The sequence below is a fragment of the Belonocnema kinseyi genome, chromosome 8, assembly GCF_010883055.1.
Source record: "Belonocnema kinseyi isolate 2016_QV_RU_SX_M_011 chromosome 8, B_treatae_v1, whole genome shotgun sequence".
Lineage (NCBI taxonomy): Eukaryota > Metazoa > Arthropoda > Insecta > Hymenoptera > Cynipidae > Belonocnema > Belonocnema kinseyi.
Window position 1 is genome coordinate 45,881,542 of NC_046664.1, and position 19,973 is coordinate 45,901,514.

At 29.5% G+C, this 19,973-nt stretch overlaps 1 protein-coding gene across 4 annotated transcripts in view; it reads left to right on the forward strand.

The window, feature by feature from the left end:
• Positions 1–19,973, forward strand: part of LOC117178254 (protein outspread) — a 368,009-nt gene that overhangs the window by 336,799 nt on the left and 11,237 nt on the right. For 3 of the 4 annotated variants that reach the window (XM_033369600.1, XM_033369601.1, XM_033369602.1), the window contains exons 10-14: positions 149–310; positions 752–921; positions 5,805–6,760; positions 9,940–12,901; positions 16,306–16,597. In XM_033369600.1, coding sequence (XP_033225491.1) covers positions 149–310; positions 752–921; positions 5,805–6,760; positions 9,940–12,901; positions 16,306–16,597 — 4,542 coding nt within the window. Of the gene's footprint in view, positions 1–148; positions 311–751; positions 922–5,804; positions 6,761–9,939; positions 12,902–16,305; positions 16,598–19,973 lie in introns of those variants that run through there. The other variant, XM_033369603.1, reaches the window with a different exon arrangement.

The window sequence follows — 19,973 nt, forward strand, 5'->3', positions numbered from 1 at the left end:
AAAATTGCCCAAAATTGGTAACATAGTTTATGGATGATCCCCATCTACTAATGTGACGTTCCTGTCAGTTCCATTGATTTTATTCACGCCTGAAACTAAAATATATCTTTTTATTTACAAAAATGTGACTAAATTGTCTTTTTTCCAGGAATGGAACAAACACTGGTTTGTCCTGAGAGGCTGCGGCCTGATGTACTATCGAGATCCTAGTTCCGAAGATAAAGGAATCATGGATGGCGTCATCGATCTTAACACCGTGACTGCCGTTACTCCAGTCCAAGGTGTTCGAAACTACGGTTTTCAGACAGTGGTACGATTGTTTCTTATCACTTATATATTTTCCGCTCGATTACTCACCTCTCATGAAATAATCTCTCTCTCTCTCTCTCTCTCTCCTCACAAAACAGTCTTACAAAATAATGTCTTATGTTTTATTCAAAAGCCTTTGATTGACAATTCGATTTTTATCGTCCCGAGAATTTAGAGCCTACTTTGAATTAAGTATTGTCTTAAATCAGTTGGAAATGGGACTGCACTGAGGGCTTTGCACTTCAATTGAATTTACCGGATTAAGAGAAAGAAGGAGTGGCCAGGAAAAATCTATGTCAATTTCACGCTAGAGTAAATCAGATGTGTAGGGCGAAGCGAAGGTGCTGCTCTTGTCATTAAAATCGAACCTCTCTGGTCATTTGGCTTCTGTTTCGGAATTTGGATTTGAATTTTGAGACTGATTTGATGGATTTCTTTCTAGACTTGGGACGATCGTGGCACAACTATATTTTCTGCAATAACTGGAGGAATCAGGTCCAGTTGGATGTCAGCTATTAGACGAGCTGCCAATTTACCAGATCCTGAAGCTAATTTGGACTCGCAAGTTTGTCAGGAGCACCAGCAGGATGTTAATCCACAGTCACCTACTACGTAAGTTCCGGGATCTGTACAAAATTTAAATAGAATAGCGCAACCTTTATTTCATTCTTTTTTAACTATTTGAGGGCCATTCTCAACAAATTTACCACCGTAAGTCCTAGTGATTTGACACTTTTTCTTTGAATAATAGATTTTTTCCTGAAATGATCTCCTCGAATTGTCAGAGCATTTTTATATATATTAAAAAACCTGGAACTGGGAGGCAAATTATTTTTAAATCAATGAGTTTTTTTGAGAGCGTCCTTATTATTTTTTATGTATTTAATTATTTTGTTTAAAATTCGCTTTTTTTGGTTTCAAATAAATTTTTTACCTAAAAAATTAACCATTCTAATTTTTTTTTGTCAATTCAAGTATATAGTTCAAAACTCATCTATTTTGTAGAAAGTTCGTTTCTTTTTGGTTAAAAACGCAATTCTGTGGTTGACAAATAATACGTTTTATTTTAATATTCAACTATTTTGTGGAAATTTACCCTTTTTAAATTAAATTTAACTAAGATCTAAATCTACAATTTAAATATTTTATGGTTGAAATTTCAACTGTTAAATTTTTGATTGAAAATTCATCTTTTTGGTTAGAAATTTGTGTATTTTGTCACAATCCGTTCTTCTAGTAGAAAATCCAATTTTTGGTTGAGAATTCTTAAATTTTATTGAAAATTGTTTGTTTTTTTTGTAGTGAGTTATTCTTATTGTTTAAAAATTCATATTTTTTAGTTAATTCAACTTTTTGGTTAAGAATTCTTGAATTTTGTTAAATTTCGTTTTTTTCGGTAGAAAATTAATCTTTTTGGTTAAAAATTAAAAAATTTGTTTTTAATGTTAAACTACTTTCTTGAAAATGAATTTTTTTACGCTTCAAAATTTTAGTTAAAAATTTATCTCTTCAGTTGCAAATTTAACTGTTTTGTTGAAAATTCCTTTTTTTTGTTGACAATTTTTTTTGGTAATTGAAAATTTACCTAGTCCATTTTTGTATGAAAATGATTATTTTTTAAAGTAAAAACTCAACTTTCAGTTAAAAATGGAATTTTTTTCAAAATTAATATAGTTTAGTTGGAAATTCAACTTTTGGGTTGAAAGTTCTTGTATTTTGTTGGAATTTGGTTTTTTTAAATATAAAACTAACTTTTTTATTAAAATTACATAAGCTTGATTTGATAATTCAACTGTTTTGTGTAGAAAATTCTTCATTTTGTCTTGAAAATTTAATCAGTTTTTATTATAATTAAAAAAATTTTTTATTTCAAATTAATTTTTTCAACTAAAAAATTAAACATTCTATTTTTTGTTGAAAATTTAAGTATCTAGTTCAAAATTCATGTATTTTGTAGAAAGATCGTTCTTTTTGGTTAAAAATGCAATTGTGTGGTTGAAAAATAATACGTTTCATTTTAATATTCAACTATTTTGTGGAAATTTACCCTTTTTAAATTGAAGTTAACTAAGATCTAAATCTACAATTTAAATATTTTATGGTTGAAATTTCAACCGTTAAATTTTTCATTGAAAATTCATCTTTTTGGTTGGAAATTTGTGAATTTTGTCACAATCCGTTCTTCTAGTAGAAAATCAATATTTTGGTTGCAAATGCAACTGTTTGATTTAAAATTAAGATATTTAAGTAAAGAATTCAATTATTTTGTTGAAAAGTCGTCTTTTTTAATTAAATTTTACTATTTCTAATTTAAAATAAAACCATTTTTTGTTTAAAATCTTAATTATTAAATTTTTTGTTAAAAATTTATCTTTTCATGTTAAAAATTTAATTAGTTTGTGGAAAGTTATAATTATTATTAATAAAAATTCATTCCTTTGATTAAAAAGGTAACAAATTAGTTGAAAGTTCCATTTCTGGTTGAATATTAACATTATCTAGAAAATTCATATTTTCGGGCTGAAAATTGAACTTTTTGTAGCAAACTCGTCTTTTGGCTTGAAGATTCTCAACAATTTGTTTGCAATTTATTCTCTCTCTTGACTGAAAAATCTTTCTTAGTTTAAAGTTCAAATCATAATGAAAATTCGTCTTTCTTGGTCGAATGCAACTGTTTTTGATTGAAAATTAATTTTTTTTAGGTTCAAATATCAAAGACTACATTTTTCGTCCAGAATTAATCTTTTTTGGAATGGAAATTTCATTACTTGGTGGACATTAAAAATGAATTTTCTTGGCCACAGATTTATCATTTTAATTTAAAATTTACCTATTTTGTAAAAAAATGAGCAATTTTGTTGAAGATCCGTTTTTTCTTTGGCTAAAAATAATTTTTTTTACTGAAAATTAAATTACAGTTAAAACTGTAGTTAGTTTGCGGGTTTTTTTTGGTTGAGAAATTTTTTTTTCGTCTGAAAGTGTAACTATTCCAAATAAATATTTCATCATTTTAGTTAAAAATTCATACTGCCGGTTGAAAATTATTTTTTGAACAAAAAATTTAACTTAAATTTTTCAATAAAAAAATCATCTTTTTTAGTTGAAAAATCGTATTTTTAAATATAAATTAATTTTCTTGGTTGAAAATTAATCTTTTTTGTTAAAAATGCAATCATTCTAGTTAAATTGATTGGACATTGTTTTAATAACTGAAAATTCTGCTATTCTATTTTTGTTTGACAATTTAACTTTTTTATTTGAAAATTCAACAATTTCATTGGAAAATTTATCATTTTGTTTGCAAATTCGGTAGTGTGGTTAAAAATTAATTTTTTTAATGAAAATTTAACTATTCCATTTTTGAATGAAAATTTATCTTGTTTAGTCGAAACTTCAACTATACTAGGTTATTTATTTTTTTAGAAAATTCATTACTTTGCTTGACAATTTGTTTTTTTTTCAGTGATTTAATTTTTTTATCTGAAAATTTAACAATTCCATTGGATGATTTGTTTCATTTCGAATTTGAAATTTAAATTTAGAGTTGATCCGTTTTATCTCTTTTATTTAATTTTCCAGCATTAATATTAAAGTGTTATTAAGTTACATGAAAAGTATAATACACAGTAAAATTATTAAGTTAATAAATTATTTTAAAATTTCTTTTCAAATGTATAAAGAGAAAGAGTTTAGATTTTAAGTCATCAAACTAGAACGTATGCAATGTAGCTTTACAAATTCATAGTTCTAATGTTTGTACAATTTTTCAATATTTTAGTTTAAATAAATGCTCTTTTTTAAAAACTTGCATTTGAAATGATTTGTGAAATGGTTTGTTTAATTTTTATTTTATATTTGCTAATTTTGCATTCTAATTCTAGAGTGTCTATCCTACCTGGAAAACATGAAAAACTTGGAATTGTCAGGGACTTCTTATATACCTAGAAATGACAGGGATTTTTTTTAAAGTCATTAAATTTTTTTTAGAGCATGCTTCATTTTTCTTTTAATTGTAGCATTAAATTCATTAATAATTATTCTTCATTTTCAAAAATAACTTTATATTACTGTATTGAAATTTTTTTTTGAAAATTCTTTTTTGTTTGTTTTGTTTGAAATCAACTTTTTAACTGAAAATTTAACTATTTAGTTTTTGGTTGTAAATTGGTTCCTTTTGTTCGAATTCCATTATTTGTTATTAAAGATTTAAATCTGATTTAGTTGAAATATTAATTGCTATATTTTTCGTTTCGAATTAATCTTTTTTGGAATGTAAATTCCATTACTTGGTTGAACGTAAAAATCTTTTGTTAAAACTTAATTTTCTTGGTCAAAGATTCATCATTTTAATTGAATATTTACCTCTTTAGTTAAAGAATGAGCTAATTTTTTGAAAATTCGTTTTTTCGTTGGCTGAAAATAATTTTTTGTACTGAAAATTTAGCTAGTCCAACTGCAACTTTCATTATTTTGTTGAAAATTTGTTTGTTTTTTTGTTGAGAATTAATTTTTTCACTGAAAATATAACTTCAATATTTGGTTGAAAAATTATCTTTATTTGAGAATTTTGACTTTTTTGCTAGAAATTAATCTTCTGGATTGAAACATAATCTTTTTGTTGGACATTTAATGATTCTAGTTTAAGGCTCATCATTTTAGTTGAAAATTTATCTTTTTGTTTGAAAATGTAATACTTTTTTGAACAATTGTTTCGTTTTTGCTGCTGATTGTTTTTTTGTTTTGTTTTTTTTTGCCGGAAAATGCAACTATTCCAATTGAAAATACATCATTTTAGTGGAAAATTCATCTCTTTGGTTATAAATAAACTATTCTAGTTAATGATTGATCATGTCAGTTGAAAATTCATCTTTTTTGTTTAAAAATTCAAGTGTTGAAATGAAATATTGCTTGTTTTAGTAACTAATTCATCTTGTTGGTAGAAAATAAAACTGCTTGGTTCAAAGTTAAATTCTTGTTGGAAAATTAAGGTTTTTAACTGAAAAATTAAACATTCCATTTCTGAATGAAAACTTATCCTTTTAAGTCGAAAATTTCTATATTTGTTTGAAAATTAATCATTTGGTTGCAAATTCATCTGTCTTTTTGAAAACCCGAATTTCTACTTAAAATTTTAGGAATTTGAAGCGGTTTAAATTGGATTTAATATAGATCCCTTATTATTTTACCTAAATATAAATAAAATTTGTTTGAGTTATTATTTAAATTAATGGACTTTAGAGACAAATCCAAGAAATGATTAATGATGTTTTCAGTATTATTTAATTAATTTATCCTGCCAAAATATTGAAGAATATCTTCTAATATTTATTAAACTCCTAGAAACTAAAAAAACAAACACATTATTTATAATAAACTCGCTAAAAACTATACACCTGGAAAAAACCTGGAATTGTCAGGGATTTTTTCCCAGAATTAGAAGTAGACACCCTGATTTGGTTCCTGGACTGGACTAATCAATCATACAATTTTTCCAGCTCGATCACTGAACGTGAAAGGGATTCGATCGTTCCCTCGACACCATTAACACCCAGGTCCGTTCTCTTTTCCTCGGACGAAGAATACAGAACAGCTTCTGAGGGTGGAAGACGAGAATCCGGCGATTGGTCAGAAATGCCGGTCTCTCCACCTCTCACAAGAAACGGTGATTGGTCTCTCGCGCTGAAGGGATCAAACTGGTCGGATTCGGTGAAACACGAGTGGTCCGAATTGCCACCTTCTCCTCCCTTAACAAGAACAGCATTATCGCGAGTCAAAGCCAGGTCGCGATCGAGTTCGAGATCTCGAGTTTACAAGAGAAGCAGAAGCTCTCCACCGAGCTCGCGAAGAAGTACTCTGGACAGTGTTCGCTCCGAGGATTTGATGATGGCTTGTTGCGAATTGGGCGAAGATGAGGAGCAGACCAATGGTCTTATTCAGAGCAGCAATTGTTTGCCAAACAGCAATGACAATCCGTTGATTGTCGAACTGCTGGAGAGTCAAGTGACGATGCTGAGGGATCAGCTTGATAAGAATCAGTCGCATCCAAATACTTTGCTAGTCATCGTCGAGCGCCAGGAGAGCGAAATTGAGGATTTGAAGTCGCAGTTGAACACCGCTCGTACCGAAGTTGCGAATACGGAGAAGGAGTTGTCGAGGCTGCGGCAGCAGAAGGTGGAAGCTAATTTGCGGGAGAAGCAGATTGAGGAGTTGCTGAATACGATAGAGAGGACGGAGCAGATGAGGAATAAGGACCTGGAGGACTTGGAGAAGGTGAAGAAATTGTATAATAGGGACAAGGAGGTTCTGGAGTGCAAATTGTTGGAGACGGAGGCTATTTTGAGGGAAACTAGCGAGAGGCGTGAGATGATTACGAAGGAACTTACGACGAGTCACAGGACTGTTGAACATCTGCAGGCAGAGGTCACGTCCTTGGGTGATAGGTTATCACAAGGTTGGTATCAATACAAAAAATTTATTTATATTTACAGAGCTCGAATCGACTTTTTTCCGTTTTTATTGGAAGTTAATAATAGTGTAGTAATATTGTAATAAGTAGAAATGTTTACATAAATCATAACGAATTAATAAACAATAAATATTGAATAATAAATACAGGTATAAATTCATATTTTCAATCATTTTGCAAAGATTGCACTAATTTCATAAATATTTTCAAATATTTTCTGATACATTTCAAAGATTGCACAAATGTTTCAATGATTTCACAAATATTTCATTGATTTACCCTAAATTTCAGTAAGATTTCAATGATTCCAAAATATTTCACGAAGATTTCAATGTCTTTGCAGACTTCAGAAAAATTTCAATGATTTCCCAAAAATGTTATCATTATTTGAATTATTTTCCCTAAATTTCACAAGTATTTCTATCATTTCCCAAGGATTTAACCAAAATTTCAATGATTTCCCAAAAATTTCATTATGATTTAAATTATTTTCCCTAAATTTCACAAGGATTTATATGATTTCCTAAGGATTTAACAAAGATTTCAATGATTTCCCAAATATTTCATTGTGATTTTAATTATTTTCCCTAAATTTTACCAGGATTTCTATGATTTCCCGAGGATTTCACAAAATTTCAATTATTTCCTAAGGATTTCACAAAAATTTTAATGATTTTCAAAGTTTTCAAAAAGATTTCCATGGTTTTCCAAAGATTTCACAAAAATTTCATTGATTACCCTGGATTTCTCAAAGATGTCAATGATTTCCCAAAATTTTCTTAGTGATTTTAGTGATTCCCAAAAAATTTTACGAAGATTTCAATTATTTCCCCTAAATTTCCTTAGGATTTCAATGATTTCCCAAAGATTTCACACAAATTATAATGATTTTCTAAACACTTCACAAAGTTTCCAATGATTTCCCAAAGATTTAAAAAAGTTAAAAGGTTTTTAAACGATTTCATAGTATTTCAGAAAGGTTTCAAATATTTGGATGATTTTAAATGAATAGAAAAGATTTCACAAATATTTCAAAGAATCATAAGGATTTCAATAGATTTTAAGAATTTAAAGATTTCAAAAAAGGTAAATTACACCAAATTTCAAATATTTTAAACAATTTCAAAAGGTTTTAATAAACTTGAGAAGATTTCCAAAGATTTTAATGATTTTAAACGAAAACAAAAAATTTGCATAAACAAAGATTACAGAAAGATTTCACAAATATTCCAAAGGTTTCAAAAAATTACAAGAATTTTAAAGGTTTTTCCAAAATTATTAAAGATTACAAAGATGTCACAATTATTTCAAATATTTTAAAGATTTCACAAATATATCAAAGATTTCATAAAGATTTCAAACTCAAAGATTTCAAAAATGGTACAGTATACCAGATTTCAAAAAATTTTAAAGATGTTAAACGAATTTAAGTTTGTTTAGAGAATTTCAAAAGACTTCAAAGATTTTTAAAATATTTCAAACATTTCAAAAAGATTTTAAAACTTTCAGAAGGTTTCAAAAATTTTAATGATTTAAAAAATGGAGTAAATCAGATTTCTAAGATTTCAGAACATTTCAAATATTTGCAGTGATTTCAATTTTTTTTAGAAGACTAAAAATTTTTAAATATTTCAATATGTTAAAGATTTTATAAAAATTTCATAGAGATGTCAAAAGAATACCAGAATTTTGAGAAGGGTGCAGTTCATCAGGTTGGAAAGATTTCAAAACATTTCAAAAGTTTTACGTAATCTTAAAGTATCTAGAACATTTTAAAAGATTTCACAAAGTTTAAAAATTGTTCAATAATCTGAAACGAATACAAAAGACCTCACAAACATTAGGAAAAATCCATAAGGATTTTAAAAGATTGCAAAAATGGTACCTTACACCAAAATACAAAACATGTCCAAGATTTTAAACGAGTACACATTTTTTTTAGAAAATTTCAAAATATTTCAAAAAATTTTCAATTATTCTAGTGATTTGAAGTAAATACAAAAGATGTAGGAAAGATTTCACAAGTATTTCTAATTATTTATAAGCATTTGACAATATTTAAAGAATTTTACAAATCCAAACATATAAAAGATTTAAGAAAATTTCAAAGATTTTAAACGATTTCAAATTATTTCACAAAGATTGCAAATATTTTAATGATTTTAAACTAATAAAAAAGATTTCGGAAGGATTTCCACAAATATTTCGAAGACCTCATAAGGGTTTCAGAAGATTTGTAGAATTTCAAAGATTTAGAAAAGGGTACAGTACACCAGATTTCATAGACTAAACAATTTCAAAAGGTTTCAATAAATTTGAGATTTCAAAAGAATTCAATAATTTCAAACGAACATGCAAGATTTCACAAAGAAAGGCTAAAGAAACATTTCACATATATTTCAGATTTCAAAGATTTTACCAAAGTTTGAAAAGATTTAGAAAGATTTTCACAAATGTTTCAAAGATTTCATCAGAATTTTCATACAGATGTCAAAAGAATATTAGAATTTCAAAGATTTCAAAAAGGGTACAGTACGCCAACATACAAAACAGTTCCAAGATTTTAAACGAGCTCATATTTTTTTTTAGAAAATTTCCAAATATTTTAAAAACAGTTTCAGATATTCCAGTGATTTCAAATAAACACAAAAGATGTAGAAAAAGTTCACAAGTATTTCAAAGAATTTAGAAGAATTTCAAATGATTACAAGAAATTTGGGAAGATTTAAAAAGATTGACAATGATTTCACTCGAAACTAAAGTTTTCATAAAGATTGAAGAAAGATTTCACAAATATTTGAAAGATTTTATAAAGGTTTAAAAAAATGTCACAAAGAATTCAATTATTTCAAAGATTTAAAAGTATTCCCAAAGATTTCACAAAGACGACTTGTGTTCGAAAAAAAATTAAGAATTTGTTACTTTATGGTTTTGCTTTCTTTAGAAATGATTGGCCAATAAATGTTTCACCTTTTAAATGTATAATAAACGGTTATTTCATTACTTGATGTCAAAAAAGAAGACAGAAAAACTTTATTTCCTGACCTAGAAGACCTGGAAAGATCTTGAATTTCGTACCAAGAAATCGCATGAGAAATTCAAGCCCCATATTTCCTTCAAACTAATTATTGACTGATGTCCCTAATTTAAAATTTTGATTTCAGGAATAGAAGAAAACGATCGTCTCTACACCAGAGTGAGAGAACTCGAAGGAAAGAGCAGCCTCTCCGCAATCCGAGAGCGAGGCCGAAGTTTCGATTCGCTGAGCGATTTGACAAACATCGACCTGGATCTGGATCTAAACACCTTGGACAAAGAACGCGTGATGGAAGAGTACGAAGAACTTCGAGGACGATTCGAGAAAGCCATCCTCGAGATTCGCGCGATGCGAAAGGAACTCCGAGAAGCTCACGCGACTCAAGACGCTCTAGAACTCGAGATATTCGCCCACAAGCAGGAATCCGGAAGGTCGAACGAGACCAATCAAGCTCAATTGCAACTCATGGCAGCCAGAATCCAAGACCTGACAAACAAGCTAGCCGGAAGTGAGAAACAGGTGAGGACTCTCAAACAAAAGCTCACCAAGGCTGAAGCCCGCGACAAAAGGCGCTCGCTCTCTCTAAAAGGAAGAGAGTCCTTCCAAATAGCTCAAGAAGTGGAGGACAAAATTCTCGACCTCGAGAGTAAAATCTGTGCGATTGAACGCGGAAAGAGCGTCAGTGCTCCAGCTTCTGGCATCAGTTCAAAGGAGTCAAGTCCCAATCCAAAGAAGGAAAGAAGGCGAGAGCATAGGAGTTTGGACAGAGCCAGACTCCGTAGAAAGTCACTCGACAGTGCAACGAGTTCAGAACCAATGAAGGTTCTCATCAGACTCAGCACTCTCGAAACTAAAGTAGCCAGTGTTGCCGAAAACCTCGCGAGTGATGCCGAAAAGGACTCGAGCGAATGTAGCGAAGCTAGCGCCTCATCAACGAGTGAAGTCTCCCTCGAAGTTTTGTCTAGACTCAAAAAGCTAGAAAGAGCTGTGGCGAAATCGAAGCGAAGACTCGAAAAGTGTCTGGGATCGACTCAAGCCGAGGAGAAGGCAGAGAAGTGTCTCCGGGCCGTGAACGATATTCTCGACTCGTGTCTCGAGTGCAAGAAGAACCAAGCCAACTCTCAAGTGACTGAGTCAGTAGGCGTAGTAGTCTCTAGGCTAGAAATTATTCTTAGGGATAAGATGTGCGAGCTAATGAAGCGACGGCAGTTGCTTGCGCAGAATGGAGAGCTCACCGAGAAAGAAAAGGCGAAACTGATCGCCGAGAGGGTGGCCTTCGAGAGTGTCATTCTCCGACAGATCAAGTGTGCAATGTCGAGGACAACGGACAAGAGTCTCGTCTTGAGCGAATTGGTCGAAACTAGTCAGCTTATTTCAAATCTAAAATGTAAGGTCTATGGAACTAAGCCCAAAACGTACCAAAACACGAGTTTTATACAGTATCTCACGAGAGTTTTAGCGAATAAGTTGTTACTGGTAGCTCCGAAGACAGAATCAAAGGAAGTCTTGGCCGCCCAGGCGGAGAGTCTCAGCTTCCTTTTGCAAAAGCAGAAGGAGATCAACGAGATTGTTCGCAGGTTCAAGGACGCGAAATTGAAACAACTCGCGGAAGCATTAGCGACGGAGACGCTGAGTTTGTCGGAGCAGGAGGAACTGAGTCAGGTTGTCAGCTCGAGTAGAAAATTAGTCGAGGATCGAAGAATCCGAGAAGCTTGGGCTATGGCGCAGGAAACTGTTAGTAAGGAGCTCGTCCAGGCGGAGATTTCCCACTTCATCGTGCGATGTGGACAGATTTACGAGCAGAATATCACATCATTCACGGACAGCTGTTTGATCTTTGACGAGTCGGAGAGGGTGACTCTTGAATCATGGGCTGATAAGGCGCAGGCGAAACTGAGAGAAGAGATGGAGTATTCGATCGAAGAATTGACTGGAATTTATGAGGAGTCGCTGAGGAGGATGAGGAAGAATAAAACGAAGGTGGAGTCGAAGAACGAGTCGAGGGAGTTGCTGACTGACTACGCGGATGTTGTAGCGCAAAAGGCTTTGATTGATGCGAGAATATTTTTACTCCAGGATAACTCGCGGCAGAAAGTGTCCTTCACGGGAAAGACTTTCGTTTCTAGTCTGATTCAACACGAAGATCTACTCTCGAGTGTCCTCGAGGCGGATTCCAAGTTTGAAAGTAGCCCAATTCTGGACGCGGAGTACAGTTACCTTTATCAGCAGTTTTCGAAGGAGTGCGAAGAGAAGATATCCGGTAATCAGAGATCCAAAGAGCAGCTGAAGAATATCACTCACTCGTTGATTTGCATGGAAGAGGACCTCGCAGGTTTGAAGATGTCTATGCGGGATAATGGGAAAGGTCTCGATTGGCCCAAATCAATCGCGATTTCCGATTGGACGAGTGTTTGTCAGAAGTGTTCGGAGCTGAGGGAGCAGATCAAGAGAATCAGTGATTACATGAAGAATAGATCCTGCAAGCAGTGTGAAATGCTGCAGAATAAAATTCAGCGATTGAATTCTGAGCACAAGATGGAATTGGAGGAGATGATGAAGAATCAGGAGAGGGATTTGATGGATATTAAAGGTGAGTGGGATAATCAGCGGCACTCGATGACTTCGCAGTATGAGCAGGAAGCTGCGAGTTTGCGGGAAAGGGCGAGAAAGTTGGAGCATCGATTGAATGCGATGGACTCTGAGCACTCGGCTCATGTTAATGAATTGCGAGCTGCCTATCAGAGATCGATAAATACAGAGTTGGACACTGATGCGGAAACTAGGAAGAGATACAAGGAGGAAATTAAACAGCTGAGGGGACTTTGTGAGAAAGGATTGTTGGCGATGGAGAATTCGCACAGGAGAATTATAGCGGAGATGGAGGAGAAACATAAGCAGGAGTTGGAGAGCTTGCGGGTGGAGAAGGAACAGGCGCTTTCGGAAGAAACTCAAGCTACTTTGGCTGCTTTGGATGCCATGAGGAAGGCTCATGAGCACGAGGTGCAGAAGGAAATTGCTAAATTTAAACAGGAATTTCTTAAGCAGGTGCAAGCGAGGGAAGATATTGGTGTCATGCACAAGGAACACGAGTAAGTTTTTTTTTTAAATCAATTTTGATTTTTAGAGTAAGATTGAGAATGAAAATGGTACTTATAACTCCACATCTTCCTTGTTGGCAAAGTAATTGTTTAAAATGATATACTCGTTTTATGGTAATTGACTTTGAGTGATGAGAATCTGCTGTAAGAGAAATTCTTAGAGAGCAGGGCCTATAATATTGCGTAGACTAAAACATTTTGTGTAGTAGGGATTTAAAAGTTAGTCTGTAATCAAAAAGTGTGTAGTGCGAAATTAGATTTATTTTCGAAGAAAAAATTCCAGTTTTCTAAAGTAATATTGGGATAGCATTAAAAATGAATCCAAATTTCTATTTGTTTATCGCTAGCTTTGAAGTCTCTGCCCCCTTTTTTGGTTGAGAGTACATCTTTTTGGTTTAAAATGTTATTTTAGTGGAAAATTCAACTGTTTTCTTCAAAATTCATCTTTTTGGAAAATAAAATTAAAATAACTTGGTAACAAATTATCTTTATGTTGTAAATTTCTAATTTCGGGTTGAAAAATTTCACTGTTTTGTAAAAAACTTAAATATTTTGTTGAAAATTGATCTTTTGGTAAAAATTTGATATTTTTTTCGGTTCAAAGTGCATCTGCTTGGTGAAAGATGATTCTTTTTTGGTCGGAAATTTAACTACTTGGCTGAGAGTTAAACTATTTAGTTCATTTTTTTTGTTGCTTGAAGATATAATTCTAGTTGAAAATTCATTTCTTTGGTTGTGAAATGTACATTTTTGTTCGAAATTCATCTTTTCTATTAGAAAATTAATCTTGTTCGTTACAAATTTTGCCATTATTTTTTTATTTTAGAATTCATCTCTTTGATAAAAAATGTTATTAAAATGTTTAAAAAAATTGTATTTTCATATAAAGTTCAACTCATTGGTTGAAAATTAACTATTTTGTTTAAAATTCATAATTTCGGGTTGAAAATTCTACTGTTTTGTAGAAAATTCATCTGTTTGCATTGAAAATTCTTGATATTTTCTCATTCTTCGCAAAAAAAATCTTTTTTGGTTAAAAACTTTATTTTTTTTTGTTTGAAAATATATCTATTGGTAGAAATTTGATCTTTTTTTGTTGAAAAAAGGAACAGCTTGGCTGATAATTTTTTTTTGTTTGGAGCTTTATCTACTTGGCGAAGAGTTGAAGTACTTTGTTAAAAATTCATTTTTTCATTAAAAATTCATTTTTTCATTAAAAATTCATTTTTTCATTAAAGATCCATCATTTTAGTTGGAAATGCATCTCTTTTTTGTAAAATGTAACTATTTTGTTGAAAATGATTATTGTTTGGTAGAAAATTAATTTTTTTTTTAAATTCAATTGTTTTGTAGAAAATTGAACAATTTGGTTGACATTTTCTTCTTTTTTGATTAAAAATCTTTCGTGGTTGAACATTCAATGAATATACTGAAAGTGCATCTTTTTTGGTAGGAAAGTAAGTTTTTAGTTGGAAATTGATGTTTTTTGGTTAGGAATTCATATTTTTAGTTGGAGATTTATCTCGATGGTTGAAAATGTAACGATTTTGTTGAAAATTGCTCTTTTTGGTAGAACATTAAACTTCTTGTTTGAAAATTAATTATTTTGGTCGAAAATTCCTAAATTGGAGATGAAAAGTTCACTTTTTTGTAGAAAATAAGTCATTTTTTAAATTGAAAATTGGACAATTTTGTTGATTTTTTTTCTTACTTGATTAATAAATATTTTTTGGTTAAAAATTTTAATATTTTGTTGAAAATTTATCTTCATTATTTTTTGTTGAAATTTCAATTACTTGACTGGGAGTTGCTATTTTGTTAAAAATTCTTTTTTTTTTGTTAAAGATATAACATTTTAGTTGAAAATTAATCTTTTTGAATAAAAATTCATATTTTTTATTGCAAAGTCTGCAGTTATGTTTTTATTTGAGAACTCTTGTTTTTGATTAAAAATGTTAATTTTTGGTTTATAATAAATGATTCTGTTTAAAGGTTTTTTATTTTCGTACAAAGTTCAACTTTTTGTCTGAAAATTAACTTTTTAGTTCAAATTCATAATTTCGGGTTGAAAATTCTACTGTTTTGTAGAATATTCGTCTTTTTTTTTTAATTGAAAATTGAACTATTCAGTGGATATTTTTTTCTTTCTTGGCAGAAAAATATATTTTGGTTGACAATTTTTATATTTTGTTGAAAATTGATCTCTTTTGGTAGAAATTTGATTTTTTCAGTTAAAAATGCAACAGTTAGGTTTAAAATTAACTTTTTTGTTCAAAATTAATAATTTCCGGTTGAAAATGTTGCTGTTATATAGAAAAATGATCTTTTTGCTTTAAAAATTAAATAATTTAGTTGATATTTTTTTTTCTTGACAGAAAAATCTTTTTTGGTTAAAAGTTTAAATATCTTGTTGAGAATTTGAAAATTTTCTTAAAAACTGATTTCATCAGGTAAAAATCTTATCTATTTTGTTTAAAACTGCAACAGTTTGGTTGAAAATTAATCTTTTTTGTTTTAAACTTTAACTAATTTTGGCTAAAAGATGAAGTACTTTGTTAAAAATTCATTTTTTTCCTGGCATATTCATCATTTTAATTATAAATTTAACTTTTTGTTTGAAAATGTAACTATTTTTTTCGAAATTTGTCTTTTGGGTAGAAAATCAATTTTTTGTTGGAAATTCTTAATTTTCGGTTCGAAAATTCAATTGTTTTGTAGAAAATTGAGCAATTTGGTTGAAATTTTTTTTTCTTGGCTAAACAATCTTTTTTGGTTGAACATTCAACGATCGTGTTGAAAGTGAATCTTCTCTGGTAGACATTTTTCTATTTTTTAGTTGAAAATTGAGTTTTTTGGTTAGGAATTCATCATTTTAGTTGGAAATTTATCTTTATGGTTTAAAATGTAACGATTTCGTTCGAAATTTGTCTTTTGGGTAGTAAATTAACCTTTATAGTTAAAAATTCATCTCTTTAATTTCTATTGTCTTAAAAATGGAAAACTGGTACTCCAACAAAAAATAATTTTCTTCAAATGAATTTATTCCTTTATTTTCGTGAAAAATCTCCCTATTTCTCCTGTTTTTAGAGCATTTGGGCCTATAAAACCTGTTTTATCTATACAGTTAAAAAAAACATTTCAATTAGTATACTTTTACTTGTCTCTTCCAGATTTGTTCAACACAATGGAACTATTGTCCAAACTTCCAAGATCTGTTTATTTCGAATTAGCAACCCCAAAATAAGTCTTGAACTTGTAGGTTTTTGAATATTTTGGTTAGATGATTCTCATACGGTCGAGAACAATTGCTGTAAACCGAATATCACGTCTTGAACGATTACTTTGGCAATTAAAAATGAAGGAAACGGTATTATAAAAGCATCATTTATATTTAGGGAAGAAATGGAGGAAATCAAACAAGAAATTTTGTCTCTGTCTTCAAAGTACTCTTCGAAATGCGTGGAATCAGCAGCTCTGGAAGAAAAGGTCGGTTCCCTAACAAAGCAAGTAACCCAGGCACAGCAACACATCAAACAGCTGGACGTGCGGAATAAGCAGTTGCGTGCCCACCTAGTTTTAGAGACGAACGATACGAGCATCAACGACACTTTGCAACTTCTAAGGGGTAGAGATAAGGAGATAACCGAGCAGAGAGAGGAAATTCATCGACTGCAGCAACAACTCAAGGTAAAACTCGTCTGCAATTTTCCCATTTTCATTATTTTTAGACAGTAGAAGTGGTTAACAGTGCATATTAATTCTTAACTCAGCTGCAATGGCATATTATGGTGTTTCTGGGCTTTCACCGATTTCCACATTTATTTTAGAACTGCACTTTTCTCATGTCAATCGACATCTTCTCTTCTGAAATACTTTCTCGAAGTGGAGATCTCGATTTTATTGGAAGCTGAACGTAGCAATAGTAGTGTGCACATTGTGGTTGTTTTTTTTTTTTTTTAGTCAAGATATTTTCTTTAACAAGAGGATTTTTGTTTGGTTTGTTCAGTATTTATTAGGGTTGTTCCTTTTTTTTTGGTGACATTCGGCAATTTTGTAGTATGGTCCAATTTTTGAAGATAAAACACAGAATTCAATTAAAGAAGTCAAATGAAGATATGACATTTTGCTATGAGAGAATGACCTAGACTGGGCAAAGATGTTTTTATCGAAACGTCTGTTTTTTTTAGGGAAAAAGGTCCAAAATATAGAATTGAATACGATTGTTTTTGACTATTTTATGATTTTTGTTTTTGTTGAAAATTGCCGAACATAAGAAAATAAGAAGGATGGTAATTTAATTTTAACTTTTCGTTTTTAAAAGTATCCTGATTTTGTTTGTTCTAATTTTTAAGATGAAATCTTCCAATTTCATATGATCGCAGTACAGGAGGTTTCCAACAATTGTTTACAAATTTTTTCAATTTTGTCGACCGTGTAGTGAGTTATAAATTTCGACAATAAATCAGCAATTAAAACAAAAAAGTGATTTTCAGAGAAAGTGTTGAAATGTGCATAATTGAATTTGATGTGACAGTTAATCCGGATATTATTTCAGTTTGAAACTAAGAAAGGTGCGTCTTTAACCAATAATGGAATAGTTAAACTTTTAATTGAAAAAATAATCATTTTAAATTCTTAAAAAATAATTTACACAAAATAGTTTATTGGCTTTCCTAAATTTTTTAACTTTTAAGACAAATTGACGAATTTGCTATACAAAAAAGTTGAACTATCAAATAAAAAATATGAAATTTTGATAAAAAAAGTTCATTTTATACCAAAAAAGATTAATTTTTAACAAAATAGTTTAATTTTAACTAAAAGTTGAATTTTTACTTAAAAAATAACCATTTTCGGCCAAAAATGGAATAGTTAAATTTTCAATTACCAAAGTAATTTTTCAAACAAAAAAAGGGAAATTTTAACAAAGCAGTTCAATTTTCAACCAGGGATGAATTTTTAATTAAAATTTTGAATCGTCATCGAAAAAATGCACTTTTGGGAAAGTAGTTCGACTATAAAATGTAGTTGTTAAATTCTTATCCAAAAAATGAATTTTTAAACAAAAAAAATTAATTTTCTACCGAAAAAAAAGAATTTTTAACCGAATTTAAGAATTATTAACCAAAAAATTGAATTTCCAACTAAAAAATATCAAACTTGCAAAAAAAATTAATTTACTACAAAAAAAAAAATTTCCATAAAGTTCAAGAGTTTTCAACCAACAAGTTAAAGTTTTAAGAAAGAAAAAAACAAAAATGTTGAAGAAAGTAGTTCAAATTAAAAATCTAATTTTTGCATGTTTAACGAAACAGATGAATTTTTAAATGAAAATATTAAATTTCTACGGAAAACACCATTTTTTGACCCAATTCAAGAAGTATCAACCAAAAAGTACCATTTTCAACTAAGAAAGATACATTTTTTAAACAAAAAGATTAATTTACTATCATAAAAGAAGAATTTTCAATCAGATTGAAGAATTCTTAACTAAAGAGTTAAATTTTCAAAGATTAATTTTCTACCGAAAAAAAAAAAAAAAATTTAACCGCACTTAATAATTCTTAACAAAAAAGTTGAATTTCCAACTAAAAAATATAAAATTTCAAAAAAATTTAATTTATAAAAAAAAACAATTTTCCATAAAGTTCAATAGTTCTCGATCAACAAGTTGAAGTTTTAAGAAATAAAGAAAAAAAACAAATTGTTTAAGAAAGTAGTTCAACTTAGAAATCTAATTGTTGCATTTTTAACCAAACAGATGAATTTTTAAATGAAAATATTAATTTTCTACCGAAAACACCATTTTTTGACGAAATTCAAGAATTATCAATCAAAAAGTAAATTTTTAACTCAGAAAGGTAAATTTTTTAACCAAAAAGATTAATTTACTATAAAAAAGGACGAATTTTGAATCAAATTCAAGAATTCTTAACTAAAGAGATAAATTTTCAATAAAGAAAGATGAATTTTTATATAAAAAGATTAATTTACTACCATAAAAGATGGATTTTCAATTAAATTCCAGAATTCTGTAACAAAAAGTTTAATTTTCAACTAAAATAGAAGAATTTTGAAACAAAAAGATTGGTCTAATACAAAAAAGACGAATTTTCGATCAAATTCAAGAGTTCTCAAACAGAGAGTAACGTTAAAACTAAAAAAACATTAGTTTACTACAAAAAATACGAATTTTTAACAAAATTCAAGAATTCTTAACCAAAAAGTTGAATTTTCAACTTAAAAAGAAGAATTTAAAAAAAAAGATTAATTTATCACCAAAAAATTGAAGTTATAACTAAAAACGATGAATTTTTAAACAAAAAGATTAATTTTCTACCGAAAAAACGAATTTTTAACCAAACTTAATAATTCTTAACAAAAAAGTTTAATTTCCAACTAAAAAATATATAATTAAAAAAAAAATGAATTTACTACTAAGAAAAAAACAATTTTCTATAAAGTTCAATATTTCTCGACCAACAAGTTGAAGTTTGAAGAAATAAAGAAAAAGAAAAACAAATTTTTTAAGAAAGTAATTCAACTTAAAAATCTAGTTGTATCATTTTTAACCAAACAGATGAATTTTTGAATGAAAATATTCATTTTCTACCAAAACAAAATTTTTTTACCAAATTCAAGGATTACCAACCAAAAAGTTAAATTTTCTACTAAGAAAGATAACTTTTTTAAACAAAAACATTTATTGACTACAAAACAAAGGACGAATTTTTAATCAAATTTAAAAGATCTCAAACAGAAAGTTGAAATTACATACAAAAAAGGTGAATTTACTACAAAAAGACGAATTTTTAACAAAATTCAAGAATTCTTAACCAAAAAGTTGAATTCACAACTAAAAACGATAAATTTTTAAGCAAAAAGATTTATTTACTACCAAAAAATAAGAATTGTTAAGAAAATTCAAGAATTCTCAACAAAAAAGTTTAATTTTCAACTAAAACATACATTTTTAAACAAAAAGAATAATTTTTTACAAAAATTACCAAATTCTAAAAGTTTAATATAAGTTTAGCGTTATTTTTACTGGTGCCCCCCCCCC